This window comes from Malania oleifera, chromosome 4 (assembly GCF_029873635.1).
Source record: "Malania oleifera isolate guangnan ecotype guangnan chromosome 4, ASM2987363v1, whole genome shotgun sequence".
Lineage (NCBI taxonomy): Eukaryota > Viridiplantae > Streptophyta > Magnoliopsida > Santalales > Ximeniaceae > Malania > Malania oleifera.
In genome coordinates, this window is record NC_080420.1 from 11,954,168 (window position 1) to 11,972,842 (window position 18,675).

General features: G+C 34.3%; 1 protein-coding gene across 1 annotated transcript; it reads left to right on the forward strand.

The window, feature by feature from the left end:
• The first annotated feature begins 449 nt into the window (after nucleotides 1-449).
• Nucleotides 450-15,322, forward strand: LOC131153683 ((3S,6E)-nerolidol synthase 1-like). The gene is given in 9 exon segments (XM_058106134.1): nucleotides 450-548; nucleotides 3,380-3,545; nucleotides 11,538-11,828; nucleotides 12,111-12,492; nucleotides 12,922-12,980; nucleotides 12,983-13,139; nucleotides 13,245-13,383; nucleotides 13,562-13,810; nucleotides 14,933-15,322. Coding segments are annotated over 9 exon segments (1,818 nt in total). The 3' UTR covers nucleotides 15,209-15,322.
• Nucleotides 15,323-18,675: the final 3,353 nt, after the last annotated feature.

Genomic DNA, 18,675 nt, shown 5'->3' on the forward strand with positions numbered 1-18,675 from the left:
CGCATGATTCCTCCATAGAATTTTTACTAGAGGAATCTTCTTATTACGTAGTTCTTGTTCTCTCCTGTCCAGAATTTGCACTGGTATCTCCTCATAGACTAGCGAGTCAATGAGCTCTAACTCACCATAGCTGATAATATGAGAAGGATTTGGGACTTATTTCCTTAACATTGATACGTGAAATACGTCGTGTATTCTGGATAGTGCAGGTGGCAAAGCTAGCCTATAGGCCACCGGTCCCACTTTCTCTAAAATCTCAAATGGACCGATGAATCTAGGGCTAAGTTTACTCTTTCTACCAAACCTCATAACTCCTTTTAATGGAGCTATCTTCAAAAATACATGACCACCTACATCAAACCCCAAATTCCTGCGACGATGGTCGGCATAACTCTTTTGTTGGCTCTGAGCTGCACTGATTCTTTCCCTGATGAGCCGAACTTTATCGCATGCCTGCTGTACCAACTTTGGTCCCACAAGTCACCGCTCACCCATCTCATCCCAATACAAGGGAGTTCGACATCTCCTATCGTATAGTGCCTCAAATGGTGCCATGCCAATACTGGACTGGTAACTATTATTATATGTGAACTCTACCAGTGGCATGAACTGAGTCCTGCTACCTCTAAAATCTAATACACATGCACGGAGCATATCTTCTAATATCTGTGTCGTCCTCTCAATCTACCTGTCTAATTGAGGATGGAATGTCGTGCTAAATGATAACTGAGACCCCAGAGCCTCTTGCAAGCTCCTCCAAAATCATGACGTGAATCGCGGGTCTCTATCTGACACAATAGATACAGGCACCCCATGAGAACAAACTATCTCTTGAATGTAAATCTCCGCTAAACGGCTAAGGGAATAGCTAATCTTGATAGGGAGAAAATGGGCGCACTTAGTCAATCGATCTACTATCATCCAAATCGCATTCTAACAATGCGATGTTGATGGCAGCCCTGAAACAAAGTCCATGGAAATATGATCCCACTTCCACTCTAGGATAAATAGTGGCTACAACTGACCTGCTGGCCTCTAGTGCTCAGTTTTTACCTGCTGGCATGTCAAACACTGGGCTACATACTCAGCGATCTCTCTCTTTATACCACTCCACCAATAAAACTCTTGCAGATCCCTGTACATTTTCGTACTACTAGGATGGACTATATACAAAGATCTGTGAGCATCATCTAAAATAGTCCTCCTAATGTCAGCATCAACAGGAACACACAATCTAGAACAAAACCGCAAAACCCCATCGTCTAAAATGCAGAATTCATCTCCCTGACCACTCTACACTCTGTCCATTACCTCTACTAATTCTGGATCTTCTTTCTGGGCAGCTTTAATTCTTTCCTGCAAAGTAGGCTATACCACTAGGCTAGCGATACATACTGGAGTATTACTCTCTATCAATTCAATGTCAAGTCTCTCTAGATCCATCATGATCGTATGCTGGATCTCCATAGCTGTCAATGCTGATACTCCAGACTTCCTGCTCAATGCATCAGCTATCACGTTTGCTTTCCTTAGGTGGTAACTGATAGTACAGTCAAAATCTTTAATCAACTCTAACCACCTTTTCTGTCTCATATTCAATTCCTTTTAGGTGAAGAAATACTTTAAACTCTTGTGGTCAGAGAAAATCTCGCACTGCTCATCGTACAGATAATGCCTCTAAATTTTCAATGCGTGTACCACTGCAGCCAATTCAAGATCATGATTAGAGTAGTTCTTTTCATATTCTTTTAACTGTTTGGAAGCATATGCCACCACCCTACCATGTTGCATTAGTACATAGCCAAGTCCCTTCAAGGACGCATCACTATAGATAATATAACCCTCACCCTCAGACGGGATGATCAATACAGGCGCTGTGACTAACCTCTGCTTCAGTTCCTAAAATCTCTACTCACAGCTGTCGTCCCATTCAAATCTGACATTCTTCCTAGTTAGTCGTGTCAGAGGTCCTGATAAAGCTGAGAACCCCTTGACAAAACGACGGTAATATCCGGCTAGCCCCAAGAAACTCATGATGACTCGTTCTGAGTTGTGCTTCCAAGTGCAGAAGTGTCAAGTTGTATCAAGGATGAGTCCAGGATCGTATTCCACAGGGACCACTGAGTATCAAAATATTTATGCAAGTTTAGTGAAATCCTGTTGCTGAAAAATGGGATTTGAAAATTTTTTTTTTGTCTTTTACGATTTTGAAAACAATAAACAAAGTGAGAGAACCTTGAGTAAACTATCAAAATGAAACTGAAATTTTATCAATTTTTCAAAAAAATGTAAATCTAATAACGCAACCAAAACTAAACAGATTAACTGAAACAATTTTACCAAACAATCGGGTTATGGGTTCAACGTCAGTTTACTTCCACCGTTTACTAATTTCCTAGGCCTTACTCCTCTTCTTGTTAATCCAATCAAGGCATTAATAAGATGAAATTTTATTACTAAAGATCGAGTAAATTGGCCACATCCACACGGAAGAAAATAAAAACTCTCATTAAGCATCAACCGAATTTTATGTAAAAATTAGTTGATTAAAATCCTAGATTAAATCAAGGTTTTGATGTGCCTAACGTCAACAACAAAACAAGAAATAAAAGCTAGCGATTTATCAACGATACCTTAAATTTTCGGGTTCAACCAAATAAAAGTTTATCAATAATTTCTTAGGAGAACTAATAAACCATAGAAAGCAAACAACATCGACCCATAACCCGAGTTACCAAACTTAACCACTCATGCTTGCAATAGCCGAAAAAATGGGAACCCTATGTCTAATCAGACAAGTATTGAAACACGCGTTGGCTAAAAACGATAACTTTAAACACATAACTAAAATATGCACGAATGAAAACTCAATTAAACACATACGCAGATAATAAAAACCAAACCTTTAGCAAAATTACGAATAGAAATAATTAAGTGAAAAGAACAACTATTCTAATTTCTAAAAAAAACAAAAAATACTTTTTTTTTTTTTATTTTATTTTAGAACCAAGCCAAACTTAATTTAATTAAAGAAAGAACTTCAATAAAAATAAATATTGAACAAAACCTAAACTTGTATCCAAATCCAATTAAATAACAAAATAAGAAAACAAGATAAAGAGAGAGAGAGAGAGAGAGAGAGAGAGAGAGAGAGAGAGAGAGAGAGAGAGAGAGAGAGAGAGGCTGCAGCAACAGAGGAGCTGCTGCTGGCCGTGAAGGTTCTGCTGCTTGGGAGAGCCTCGGGTTGCTGTTGCTTTACGGATGGCTCGCGGGTCGCTGCAAAGGATGAAACAGGGGGCTGCCTGATTTGGTTCGCTGGTACTGTGGAGGGTGGAAGATGCAGGGCCTGCTGCGTGCTGGACCTGATGTGGCTGTGTAGAGGAGCTGTGGAGGAAGGTTCAGTGGAGCTGGTTGTGTAGTAGTTGGTTGTGGAATCTGCTGGCTGTCGGAGTTGCAACAGGGACTTGAGAAAAATAGAGGGGGGTTGAGGGAGTTTAGGGAGAACAGAGAGAGAGGAAGAGAGGGAGAGGAAGAGACTATGCAAGGTAAAGGGAAGAACAAAGAGAGAGGAAGGATCAAGACAAAGAGAAGAAGAAGAAGAAGAAGAAGAAGAAGAAAGATGCTTGGCTGGGGGCAACGCCCAACAGGGCAAAAAGAAGAGCAAGAGAATATTTAAAAGGGAAAAAATTGGCTTGCCCTAGACCCACGAGACTAACCTGACCCGACAACTTGACCCGACCCGGCTTGCATGGCCGGGTCACATCAACTTGATTTTTATGTTTCTTTTTTTCATTTTTTGTTATTCTATTTTCATTGCAAATTTGACCCTTCTAGAGCCCGTTTCTCATAAAACTTAAACCATGAAAGTTGTAGATAATCTTTTCTTCTTTCTCCAGAAATTTGAATCGTCTCTATCAGAGCTCTGATGGAAAAGTTATGAATGAAATACGAACAGGTATCGGTTTTGGTTCTCAGAAATTTTCCCGTGACAAAAAATTACCAAAAATTCATAAATAGTAAAATAAAGTTCAAGAATGATAAATTGAGAAATTTATTAAAATATTGAACAAATTTGGATATTTAATTAAAAATACAAGCCGTAAAGACCGGGTTAAAGTGCCTAATTACGCAGTTTTCACGCATAATCACCTGATTTCCTGTACGTTCCTCGATCTAACCCAATTCACTACTGCTTCAATTTTACTAGGATCTACAGAAATATTATCTCCTGAGATAAAGTGCTCCAAAAACACAACTTTCTCGAGCTAGAAATCACATTTACTGAACTTTGCATACAACTTCTTCTCCCTGAGCATCTGCAAAATCTACCTCGAATGTATCTCGTGCTCCTCATAGCTCCTCGAATAGACCAATACATCATCAATAAAAACAACAACAAACTGATCTAAATATGGATGAAAAATCCTATTCATTAAATCCATAAATATCGTAGGAGCATTCCTCAGACCAAATGGCATAACCAGGAATTCGTAATGCCCATACTTGGTCCTAAAAGCCGTTTTCAATACATCTTTTGCCCTTACCTTTACCTAATGGTAACCTGACCTGAGGTCGATCTTAGAATACACTCGTGTACCTTGGAGCTAGTCAAACAAGTCATTTATACGGGGTAGAGGATACTTGTTTTTGATAGTCACTTTATTAATCTCCCTATAATCTATACACATCCTCATAGACCCGTCTTTCTTTTCACAAATAGCACTGGAGCTCCAAATGGAGATACACTAGGTCGTATGAAGCCCTTATCAAGCAAATCCTGCAATTAAAATTTCAGTTCTGCCAACTCTGCTAGCACCATTTAGTACGGTACTTTAGAGATCGGCGCTATACTTGGAAGTAGATCAATAGGGAAATCTATCTCACGATCAAGCGGCAAACCTGGTAATTCATCTGAGAACACATCCGTAAATTCTTTTACCACAGGCGTATTGATAAGCTTCAATTCATTTCCTGACCATTCCTTCAAAAAAGCCACAAATCCTTGACAGCCACTCTGGAGTAGTCTCCTCGCCTGAATAACCAAGACCATCTGAGGTAAAGATTGCACTCGTGACCATGTAAATCTGAATTCTGATTTCCCTGGAGGTCTAAATATCACTTCTCTTGCACGACAGTATATAATAGTAGAATTAGCTGCTAGCCAATCTATGCCGAAGATGATATCAAACCCGTGCATATCCAGCACCACCAAATCAGCAGATAAAATTCTCCCCTGAACATCAACTGGACAACCATGAAGCATCCTACTACATCTCACCGCTGACTCGGTCGGTGTAGCCACTAATAACCCAAGATCTAGTGGTTGTGTTTCAACCCCACACAATTTAACACATCTCAAGGACACAAACGAGTGTGTGGCACCAGAATCAAAAAGTGCAATAACTTTAAATGAAAACATATTAACCGTACTTATCACCACGTCGCCGGAGGCCTCAGCATCGCCCGACGTCAAAGCGAAAGCCCTAGCTGAGGCCATCTTCCTCTGCTGGCCTCCACGAGGTGTCTGGTAGCCTCCTCGAGCAGGTCTAGGAGCAGGAGCAGCACTTGAGCTTGGCAATCCCTCATCAGATGCTCTGGCTCCTCACATCGATAGCAAACACCTCGCCCGGCATGACACTCCCTTAGGTGCCTCTCCCATAAGTCGAGCAAGCTGGAGGTGGCTGTACACCCTAAAAACCGCGATTCCCGGTCTCTTGTCTTTGGTCTCTATAATAGCTACCTCTCTTCCACGAAACACGGCCGACTCCCTACTGGGAACCGGAAGGTGCGGATCTTTTCTTCTGCCTTTGCTCCCCAGCCTCCAACTGCTCCTCAATCTCTACTATAGTGGCTCAGTCAACCAGCTCGGCGAAGTCCTACAACTTCAGTATCAATATCTGCTTGTATATATCTCTTCTCATGCCTCTTTCAAACTATTGTACCTTCTTCACTTCATTTGGAATGATGTACGGGGCGAAACGAGATAGCTTGATGAACCTCGCCACATACTGCTGCACTGACAGCTGTCCCTGCTTCATATTCAGGAACTCCTCAATCTTAGCCTCCTTGGACGAGCTTGAAAAATACCTATCAAAGAATATTTCTTTAAACCGCTCCCACATCATCTCCACAGGTACAGTCCTCTTCTGATCTAATAAACTCACCGCTGACCACCATCTCTTGGCCTATCCAGTCCGTTTATATGTGGCAAATAGTACCCTCTGCTCCTCCGAACATTCTAGCACTACAAATATTTTCTCTATCTCCTGCACCCAATTTTCAGCGACCGTAGGATCCGTTCCTCCTGAGAAAGCTAGAGGATTCATCTTTATGAACTTCTCTATCGAGCTACCGTGGCCTACCAATGGACCACTCTATTCCTTCAAACTCCTAGAAATTTCTGCCATAACCTATTGTGTCACGCTGCGTAGGACGGCATCAGAATCACTACCCGCAGCGCTTAAGGGTCCAGCACCTTCACTCCCACTAGCGTGGGCACTATTGCTACCAGGGTCCATCTTGAAAAACAAGTAACTTAACTCAAGCCCCTTTTCTATTCATATCACCCAACCAATATAATATATACTTCTTATTAATTTAACCCTCTTGATCTTAATTCAAGGTTCAATCCTACAACCTAGATACCCAACCTGACGATAATTTACCATGACTTTCTTGAAATTGTTACCCCAGGAAAATCACAAAAACTACCATGGAAATCCTGCATCTAGACTACAAAACCAGACCTCAAATCCCCTTATCCTATACTCTTGTATTATTACCGCTACACTCTAGAGTCTACAGAACCTAGTATCCTAGGCTCTGATACCAAACTGTAACGACCTCAAAATCTTAATATAAAATGAAATACACTAAATAGAAAAGTCAACCTGAACCCGTGGATAACAGGGACACCTGCCAATCGTAGCGGAAACCTAAATAACAATAAATATAAATCACATTCTCAAAACCATAATATACATCATACCGGAGTCTACTACATCACCAAAATGCTGTATTTATATACAATCTCCAAAACATCAAAATAACCCTAGGATCATACAACAAAAATCTCCTAATCCTAGATTAACGCTTACCCTTCTAGTAAGGAAGTTCAAGTCACTCAACGGCGGCCTTGACCCGTCAGTCTCTCTGGGTTTCCTAAAAATCATTTAATGTTCCGGGGTGAGACACTTCTCAGTAAGGGAAAATAAACTAAATACAGCTATGTGGCAACATGAACATTTAATGCAATTATACATATACAGTACATTTCATATATTTGTAAACATTCATCATATCGTACTCAATAATCGTATACTTTCATGTTTGCTAATAAATCATATCATACATAAAACATCAGTTATAACTGATAATACTGAAAACATATCCAGAATGAATAGCTAGCTAATGTCATGTATTACCCTCCATGACGGGTTGTGCAACCCGAAGGTGGGACCCGACAATGGCTGGCCGACCACTGCTGAGTCAAATATGTGTGTAAGTACGATAGGCCCACCACACCTTGGTTCGGACTGTCAGGTGGACATCTACAACTCCATACTGAAAGCCACATCGACTATCCATCTCCCACCCCTTTGTGGGGTGGTTAGTACAAGTCTGAACATAGATATCTGATTTATATAGCTACGGTATCGAGCTCCTGAACTGAACTAAACTAACATCCGGGTTCTGATAACGTATAATACATAATCATATAACATCTTTCATAATTGCATAAATATAGCCTTGCGCCAAATCTTTCATATATCACGACCTTGCGCCGAACATTTCATATATCACGGCCTTGCGCCGAACATTTCATATATCACGGCCTTGCGCCGAACATTTCATAAATTACGACCTTGCACCGAACATATCATATATATCATTCTGAAAATAAATCATTTACCATGTATTTCAACATTGTAATGTATTGTGCTCTTTCCTAATTTCTCAAAACGTATTCCATTCGTATATTTTTCATATCATGATATTCTTCCATGTAAAATAATATTCATGCCACACATTTGCTGTATAAAACCATACATTGTATTCAAAAATCACAGTTTTTGGCATCTCATACATATATATATACATTTCAACATAGTAATAGCATTTTCTCAAACGTACATTTCCTTCGCATTATACAGATATAATGTATGCTTTTCCTGAAAATAGCTTTTCTCATAAATAATAATAATTTGCAAGAAAATGACTGTTTTAGTTTATTCCCTTACCTGACTACTGAGAAAGCCCCTAAAATATCCTAGTCTAACTCCCGTAGGATTTCCTGATCAATACCCTGAAACTGAAAACTCCTAGTATTAAACTTCAGTATTTTTACGTGTATATCATTTCCTATAACAATCGTAAGACCAAATTTGGTTTAAAAAGTCTTACCTCAACTTAGGGATGATTTCCAACTTACTTTCACCAATGATCCGCTCCAGCAGATTTGGAGAGAATTTCCCCAAGAGCGTTGTGGTGACTTCGGATTGTCGATCCGGCATAAATCTGACCCAAAATCAATGAGAGAGAGAGAGAGAGAGAGAGAGAGAGAGAGAGAGAGGAGAGGTTGCTTAATAGTGAAGTTAAAAATCTGGATTTTGACATTTATAGAACAGGGGATTCGTCGATGAATCACGACATTCGTTGACGAATCCTTTAATAATTTCATCGACGAAATTTAGTCTTCGTCAAAGAATTCTCTTATACCCTCGTCGACGAATCCTGACTTCGTCTATGAGTCCTTTGATAATTTTTTTTCCTCTTTATTATTTAAATTCCATTTTTTTTTTGGATTGTCACATTCTCATTCTTTCAAAAATCACACGAACTATTTTAACATTATTTTTAAGACGTTTAAACGCATATGTTAATTTATTCTCAAGTAGTCGTATCCTTTCTTAAATCACACAATAATGATTAGAAATTCACCGCACAAAAATATTAAAAAATAGAATAAATTTATTGAAAAGACAGATTTTTTCTAAGATTTGGTTAATAGATATCATAATTTTTTTCTTGAAATTCAGTAAAAAAGAGTAAACCTCTCTAGAGGTTTTAGAAATTTTAAGAGCTTCCCTTGAGATTTAGGGAAAAGACACAAGATTTTTATGAGTCTTTGCATTTATTTTTTTTTCTCTTTTTGAAAATATTTTTCAAAATGAGACTATGATAAAAAAAAAAAATTATTTTTAAAGAAAATTCAGCAAGCTACTCTCATAATTTCTCTTAAATTAATTAAACAAAATTAATCAAGATTATTCTCATGATGTAATTCATCGAATAAGTTACATAAAGCTAAATTAAAATATAGAATTTTGTCAACTACTTATAGATTTTTTTTTTATTTTTGATTTTTTTTTTAAAAAGAACACGCACCAAGTCTACCTTCGCGCAAATATGTATGAATGTTTTTATTATATATTAATTATTAGGGGAAGTGTAGATAGTGTTTTTTATAAACAATATTTTAATAGAAATCTTTATTATACAAGTTTTTTTTTTCAGTTTTAGAATTAATAAATATGAATAAATAAGTAATTTGATCAAATAAATTTAATTTATGAAGTTGCGAGCTATTAATAATTGACTCATTATTCTTTTAAGATACCCTAATATCTTTTTTTTTTTTTAAATAGCAGTTTTAAGAAAGGGGTAGGACAAAATGACAAACACATACATTATTAACAAATGGCCTTGTTAGTATTGTTTATCTTTTATGTTTCTTATTTTCATTTCTATACAATGAAAAAACAAATTATGAAAACACATTTATTTATGTTGTCAGTTTTATATTTCTGGTAGGTTTTAACCTATGTGTGGTAATATTGAAAACTAGATTTTATGATTTTTAATTATTTTGACAACCAATTGTTAGAATATTTTACTATCCTAATTTAAATTTTTGGAATTAAATCATTTATTTTATATATACTTTTAAAATTAATATTAAAAAATGATCATATGAAAACCAACCAAGTTATTGATTTTTAATTTTTTTTTCTTATATCTAATTTTCGTTTTTATTTTTCAATTCTCTTTCTCACAATATCCAAGAAAAGGGTCCGGAATGACGAGGAATAATAACATTAAAGTTCGATGGAGTCACCACTAACCTGTTATTTACTTATGTGAGGTTAGGTCACCTAATTTCTACTTTTTGATTGGTCTATTGACTAATCCTAAGTTAAGGAACCTGTCTTGGTCTCCTTTTATCAAAGTTGAGATTGAAAGCTCAATTATGTGAGGAGATGGTATTAACACCCCCTACACACCTGTTCTACGAACGACACCTACTTAACAATGAATTATTCCTATATTGAATGTAATGATCTTTAATTAACTCCTTAAAAAAATAAATTTTAAAATTTTAAAATAAAATGTAAAATAAGGTACAATATTAGAATTTCTAATTAAGACCTCCAAATGAGGGAATATTAGAATTTCTAATTAAGACCTCCAAATGAGGAAATATTGTTAGATAAACTCTTAGAACTAATATAAGTGAGATTTGAAATATCTCTTTATGCCTTGTTTAATCATTGTAACGCACACACATGAAAATAGAATATATATATATATATATATATATATATATATATATATATGTAACCTATGTATGGTCATGAGAAAAATAGTATGTTAAAATATTCGAAACATCTATAGTAAACAAAATAGGCTTCAACTTAACTAAATTATTAATATCTTCAAAGAAATTAAATCACTCGTAAGAATTGTCAAACTAGGTGCCTTGGAGGTAATAATGAAGTGACGAGCCAGTATCTTTAGTTTCAAATATGCAAATAAAGAAGAAAATTATGCAATTAGGCATTTTAGAATTGTGAATTAAAGCATGAAAAGTATAGAAACAACTCACATATTGTTGACTCACATGTTCTGACACTCACATCTGCACTCTCATTTTCAAAGGACCCAAATCCACTACATTTAAACTCCTTCAATGTTTTTCGTGTGCTAACCCCTTCATTCAATGTAACTTTGCATTTTCATGGGGCCCAAATTTAGCGTGTAGATAAAGGAAACTATGGGTTCCATGCATAAAATAGAACCAAACAAAAAAAATCCTACTACCAATAATTATTTTTTTCCGTCATTTGGATTTTCTCTCCACGTGCTCACCCCTTCACTTGCACTTTCTTTCTTTCTATTTTTTTTTTCTTTGGAATGTAGGCCATATGGTACTTTTTTCGGACTACCAAGATTCTATAAATTACTCCTCTCCCTCTTCTCATTTAGTCATTCCCCAATGGCCTCCTCACATGCATTCCACACTTTCTTCTCATTTTCTGGTTATCCAAGCAGAATCAAATGCACTAGAAAAATAGAACCCACAAAGGCTATGCCTATGCCCAATGCATTTAAATGGAAGATTGACCAAAATCACACCTCACAATTGGTCTCTATCCGCGATAAGCACTACAAAGTACATACTCACTCATCTATCCTCTTCTAGCTTCATTTTTGAGTTCTGCACTGACATTTTCTATATATATAATTAACTTCGGGAGCTGACACTACTCTTACTTTGCAGGATGAATTTCACATTGAACACCCAAAAAAATTGAACCAGACTAAGCAAGTTCTTTGTAAAACAGCAGAAGATCCATTGCAAGGGTTGATGATTGTTGATGCCATCCAACGCCTAGGCATCGACTACCACTTCCAAGACGAGATTGAGGCTCTTCTAAGGAACCAGTACGCGAAACTATACATTGATTGTGATGATCTTTCTCATGATCTTTACGAGGTTGCACTTCGCTTTCGACTTCTAAGACAACAAGGTTATTTTGTGCCTGCAGGTGAGAATCAGATCAATTTTTCTTTCATATTTTCCTCAAACCGAGATGGAAATTAAGAAATGAAAATTGTTCTCCATAATTAATTAAATTGAACTATCACGTTGTGTTGGACAACATAAACTTTGAGTTTTAAATTTGAATTTGAGTAGATTTATACAAAATTAAATATAATTTTATATTACATCTTTTTCAAATCCATACAAATATAGATTCAAGGTCACTTCTAAACATAGTGTCATTGTCATTATAGCAATTTACCAATCAATTGTCAATTTGGTATAGACATATTTTACAAGTTCAAGAACGGAGAAGGAAAGTTTGACAAGAAAAAACTAAGCAAAGACGTTAGAGGATTGATGGCGTTGTATGAAGCTTCACAACTAAGTATGGAAGGAGAAGATATACTTGATGAGGCCATGGAGTACTCTACTAGCGAGCTCCTTAATGCACAAGCTTCGCATCTTGACAATCATCAAGCTGTAATTGTTGCTAACACATTGGAGAATCCCTATCACAAGAGTTTAGCTAGGTTCATGTCCAAAAGCTTCTTAAGTAATTTCCAGGGCACCAGTACTAGATGGATGAATGTCCTATGCGAATTAACCAAGCTAGATTCCTATATGGTTCAATCTGCGTACCAAAGTGAAATACTTCAAATATCCAAGTAAGTTTGCATGACAATAATAAATATTTTCCATGAAGATCGTATCACAATCGAGAAGAATCCTAGCTAGATGCATGGATGAGTCACATCCATCATGTATATGGCAAGACGTTTTCTAGAACACAATAATAGACCATCGAGAATGGTGCTAACTCCTATATATAATTTGAATTTTGGCCCCTATCGATGATCATAAAATGTTATGCTGATGGTTGGACTCGCATCATAGGAACCTACACTAATTCATGACTCTCACTTTTATGAATTCAAGTACAAATTGGAAATCTTTTAATTAATGTATTTTAAATCTTGCTTATAGGGATAGAACAAGCGGCTCCTTATAAAGTTTTCTCACATTAAGCATTTTTTTTTTCTCAACAATGAGTCATATAGTCACTAACTTATATACATTTTCGTGACAATACTTAGATGGTGGAGTGACATGGGTTTAGCCAAAGAGTTGAAGTTTGCTTGAGATCAACCACTAAAGTGTACATGTGGCCCATGGCAATTCTATCGGACCCAAGCTTATCAGAGCAGAGGGTTGATCTCACAAAGCCCATCTCTTTCATCTACATTATAGATGACATTTACGATGTTATTGGGACGCTGGATGAACTCACTCTCTTCACTCAAAGTGTCAGTAGGTACAAAATATATTTTCTTAATTTCCTCACTCTCTTCACTCATACATATTATATACACATATATATACCTTTGTTAATTTCATTTATTCATATAACTGGCTGCAGGTGGGAATTTTCTGAAGCTAATCAACTACCAGTCTACATGAAGAAATGTTTTCAGGTTCTTGATGAAATCACTAATGAAATCAGCCATAAGGTCTACATTAAGCATGGGTGGAACCCCGTCAATCCTTTACGAAAATCGGTATATATATTTACACATTTATAAATATTTAATATAGCCCTTATCGAGATTAGAAACACTTGAGACTTCCAACATGAAAAAGGTTTTTATACATTGCATATTAATGCATGTAGGAATACTAGCTATGCATAGCTAGATTTTAATGAGAGCTTGCAGCTAATGTTCTCAATGCTTGTAGTGGGCGAGTTTGTGTAATGCATTTCTGGTAGAAGCACAGTGGTTTGCTTCTGGGCGTTTGCCAAAAGCGGAGGAGTACTTGAAGAATGGGGCAGTGAGCTCATTAGTGCATATTATGCTGGTTCACGGTTTCTTTCTACTGGGTGAAGGCATAACCAAAGACGCGGTAGATTGCCTCGATGGTACTCCACCCATCGTATCTTCCACAGCAACGCTTCTTCGTCTTTGGGATGACTTGGGAAGTGCCAAAGTATGGTTAATTCACATTTAGCCTTATTTGTGTTCTTATCTTTGTTTTTTTTTTTTTTTTGCCTTTTTAACTGTACATATAATAAACTTTACCCTTAACTCAATGATAAGGGTGTTTTACACACATTAGATGCTCAATAAAGGAAGGATCCACCACTTCATTGTTACCTCTAGGACACCTAGTCCTACAATTCTTAGAAGTGATTTAATTTCTTAGGAGATATTAATAATTTAGTCAAAAAAGTGGAAGTCCATTTGTTTTACTATAGATGTTTAAGATATTTTAATTTATGCAAAAAGTGTAATATTTGTGTTGATGTCAAAATTAAGACCTATATGTTTTAAAGATGTTGAATGGTTAAAATACCATGCATACTTCTGTATATCTTAAATACAGACTTCTAATTTTGCAATCTCAAATCTATTGGACCTCTAATAGAGGGCAAAAATGTCAAATCATTAGGGTCCTTGGTCGAATTTGAAAAATCTTAAATGAAGGAAATGAAAATTTGAAAAAAAAAAAAATCCTATTTTATATTTTTTTAATCAAGCAAAGTAAAAAAGAAAACAAAAAAATATGTCAAATCAGTGAATAAATATCTTATTTTGCACATTATTAATTAATATTAATTTTTTCTTATTTTCAATCAGAACAAATTTATTTTTAATGAGTTTTCTTCTTATTTTTTTTTTCTTTTCTCTTCTTTGTCCAGATAAATTTCTTAATTCAAATAGACCCTGAAGATGTCTAACTTTATTAAAATAAAAAAATTGTAAAGAAAGGGTTGCCTAACTATAAAAATTTAATTATACGGTTTAACTTATATTAGGGCCATTTTGATTCTTTAAGTTAGTTAGCTATGCTTCATTTGATAAATTTATCAAGGATTTTCTTTAAGAAAGGGAAAGGACTAAAATAAAATAAAATAAAAATGGGGAGAAAAAAAATCTATTTTCAATCATTATATGTTTTATCTTTATCAAATACTACTAAAAGTGAAAGTTAGAAATTAAAAATTATGAAGAATAAAAAGCTAATAATGTTTAAATTCAAATTTTAATTTTTGTATTAATTTACTATTTATATTGTTTTCACTTGACTTACCAATAATTTACCATTCAGGATGACAATCAAGATGGTCATGATGGGTCTTACATAGAGTACTACATGATGGAACACCCGGAAGCATCGGTGGAGAGTGCAAAAGAGCATGTAAGTCACATGATTTCAAAAACGTGGAAGTGCTTGAACCGAGAATGTCTCTCCCCACATCCATTTTCGACTTCCTTTGCTCAAGCTTCTCTAAATCTCGCAAGAATGGTCCCTTTAATGTATAGTTATGACGATAGCCAACACCTTCCCCGTCTGGAGGAGCATATGAAATCTTTATTTCTATGAAATTGTTTTCTTAATCATATATGTCTATTTATGTATGTGTGTGTGTGTGTGTGTATTGTACTACGAAGACGCGAGTCTGCATGTATTAATAAAACAATATTAAAATATTTTCAATATTTTTCCATTAATCAATAAGAAGACTATCTAAAAAAATGTGTATATATAGTTCATCTTGAGATTAGAAGAACTTGAGGCTTCGAACGTGAAAATATTTTAGTACAACTGTGTGTATGAGTACTAGGTAGCTCGCTAAATTTTAATAAGGCATGCTGTGATTGCAAGTAATGTTCTTACTAAACAGCCTCACGCGTAACCTTTTATGATGCATTGTTGCACCTGCACACACACACACACACGGGAGACAATTAATGAGCAAAATTAGTTGGCTACGGCAAAATTAATGAGCCGGTGAAATTAGTTGACTGTAGAAATTAATGAGCTAATAAAATTAGTTTGCTGCAGAAATTAGTGATGACATGTTCATTCCTGAAGCCTATAAATAGAGGTTTTCTTATGGCATAAGGGGGGACATTCAGAATATTAAGAGCATATAGTGTGTGAAGAAAGTCGGTGTGAGAGTTATAGTGAGGAATTTACAAAGTGTGAATTGCACACAATATTCATGAAAGCGAGGAAGCATTTCAGTCACACACAAGATCTACGAAAGCAAGGAAGACAACTTTCATATTGTAGGGAATTTGCACATAGCTAGGAGGTCATTCAAACAATCAGAATTCAGAGTTTGTTTTAGATTGTGGGATTTTAAATGGGGACGTTGAAGACTGAAGGAGTGTGAAGACTAAGGTTAGTTTTGATTTTATTATTTTAATTGTGTAAATTTTGAAATTAAAATTCCAGTAGCTTGAAATAAAAATTTGTGTTTAAATTGAAATTTTCAAGCCCAAAAATTCAATTTCAGGGTTGTTTGGTTAACGAGAAAATTTGGGAAAATTTTCCCGAGAAAGGGTAAACCAACTAGGAGATGAAATAATAATAATAATAATAATAATAATAATAATAATAATAATAATAATAATAATAATAATAATATTGGAACGAGGAACTTATCCTTAGAGAAGTTCGGTCTGTTCTTGAGATTCTCTTTTCGATCCAGATTTGCAAAAAATGATAATAAAATGTGATATCTATTGAGAACAGAGAGAGAAAAATAAAAAGAAGAAGAAGAAACCTGAGATCTCAGGGAGTATTCGGAGAAAAAAAAAAAAAAAGAGTTGCAAGGGGAGAAGAAGACGAAGGAGAAGAAGAAGAAGAAAAGAAATAGGAGAGAAGAAGGGGACCCGAGGATGGAAGGAAGAGGAACAAACTAAGAGGGGAAAAAAGAAAGATAAGAACAAAGGGAAAAAAAAAAAAAAACTTTCCCACTATCTCTCTTTCTCTCTCAAACCAACTTTAAATTATACTCTATTTTTTTTTTAATTATTATGTGCCCATGCATAAGATTCCTTCTCTCTTTCAAACATGTCTCCAACATTATATATATATACACACATATAATTTTTATTATGTCAATATCCACTCAGATTTTTTTTTTTTTTTTATTTGTGTTGTCGTGATATCTCGGGAGCGAGGGTGCCCCGGGGAAGGCAAATAAAAAATAATTGATTTGAATTTTTGGGAAAAATTGAGATTGGAGTCGCTACTAACCTTTTAGAGTATGATTAGAACACATGATTACCACACAATTAAGACTGGAATCGGTTTGCATTTCCATGATCGGGATCGAGAGTTCGGTTATGTAAGAGGAAGGTACTAGCATTCCCTACACACCCGTTCTGCGAATGATACCTAATTAATTAAAAATTATCTCAAATTAAATTTACTAGGTTTTTATTTTACTCCTTTTTTGAATTTACAAAACAATAATGTACATGCAAATAAATAAACCACGTAGATATTGACATAGTATATTTATAATAAAGTATCCCTCAAAACTAAGACATGTGAGGCTTGAAAAGGCCGTGTCCTTTTTTGAAATCATAAGAATACCCCTACCGAAAAATACTTAATAAAATAATACAAAAATACTAGAAATAATAAATATCGCAATAAAAAATATAAACATAGAATATAGTTGAAAATACCAAAAATATGTGATGGTCATAATAATAATACACTATCGTAATAATAATATTACTATGATAATATATATCTCACAATATTAGTAACATATAAATTCTAATACAATATTATAATACCACTATAATAATATATATATCATAACACGTAAATACAAATATTATACCATAATAATACTACTAGAATAATAATACATATATATCATAATATTAATAACAATATAGTATAATATTAATATATCTTAAAGAAAACCCTAATAATAAATAATACAAACCTTAATATAACAATAATAAAACCCTATTATTAACAATAAAAGAAACTTTGATAAGATGCCCATAAATCAAGCCCCAAAAGTTAAATGTAATATAAACAAACATGGAAACAAATAAGAGAAAATTATGGAAACAAGACAAACCCTATAAATGATATACAATATTACAATAATGATAATGTGGAAACAATTAAGACATTAAAATCAATATAATAATAACCAGAAAACAATTCAAGCCCTAAAAGTAAGATGCAAAATATACAATAATAATATGGAAATAACTGAAACATTAAAATCAATATAATAGTATGGAAACACATCAAAACCCTAAAACTAATATGCAAAATATATACAATATGATAACATGGAAATAATTAAAATCAATATAATTGAAACAAGATAGACCCTAAAATAAATAGGCAATAATAATACTGAAATACTCAAACCCTTAAAATTAAACAATAATCAAGACCCTAAGAAATATACCTAAAGGCAAATATCATAAAAATAATGTAGATAATCAAAGCCCTAAACACACATAAATACAAACATGAAATAATTACAATCCAAAATAATAAACAACAATAATGATAATAATAAAACCTAATAATAATATTACATAAAAAAATAACATAATAAAAAAATAATATGATAATAACCAAACCCTAATAATAATAAAACATGATTATGAACATAATAAAAATAACATGGTAATAACCGAAACCTAATAATAATGAAACATAAATATGAACATAATAAAAAATAATATGATAATAACCAAACCCTAATAATAATAAAACAAGATTATGAACATAATAAAAGCCCTAAAATATATAAACAATATGAAATGATCAAAACCCAAAAGTATATATTACATACATATAACTGATAATAAATATATGGAATAATAAACAATAATATCATATACATTCAAACATGATAAAAATTCAATAAACAATAATAATAATAATAATAATAATAATAATAAAATGATGAACAATAATAACACATAAATATAAATATGATAATGATAACATAACAAAACAAATATATAAAAGGAGCTCAAGGCCCCACTGCTGCAAGGAAGTCTTGTGTGTGT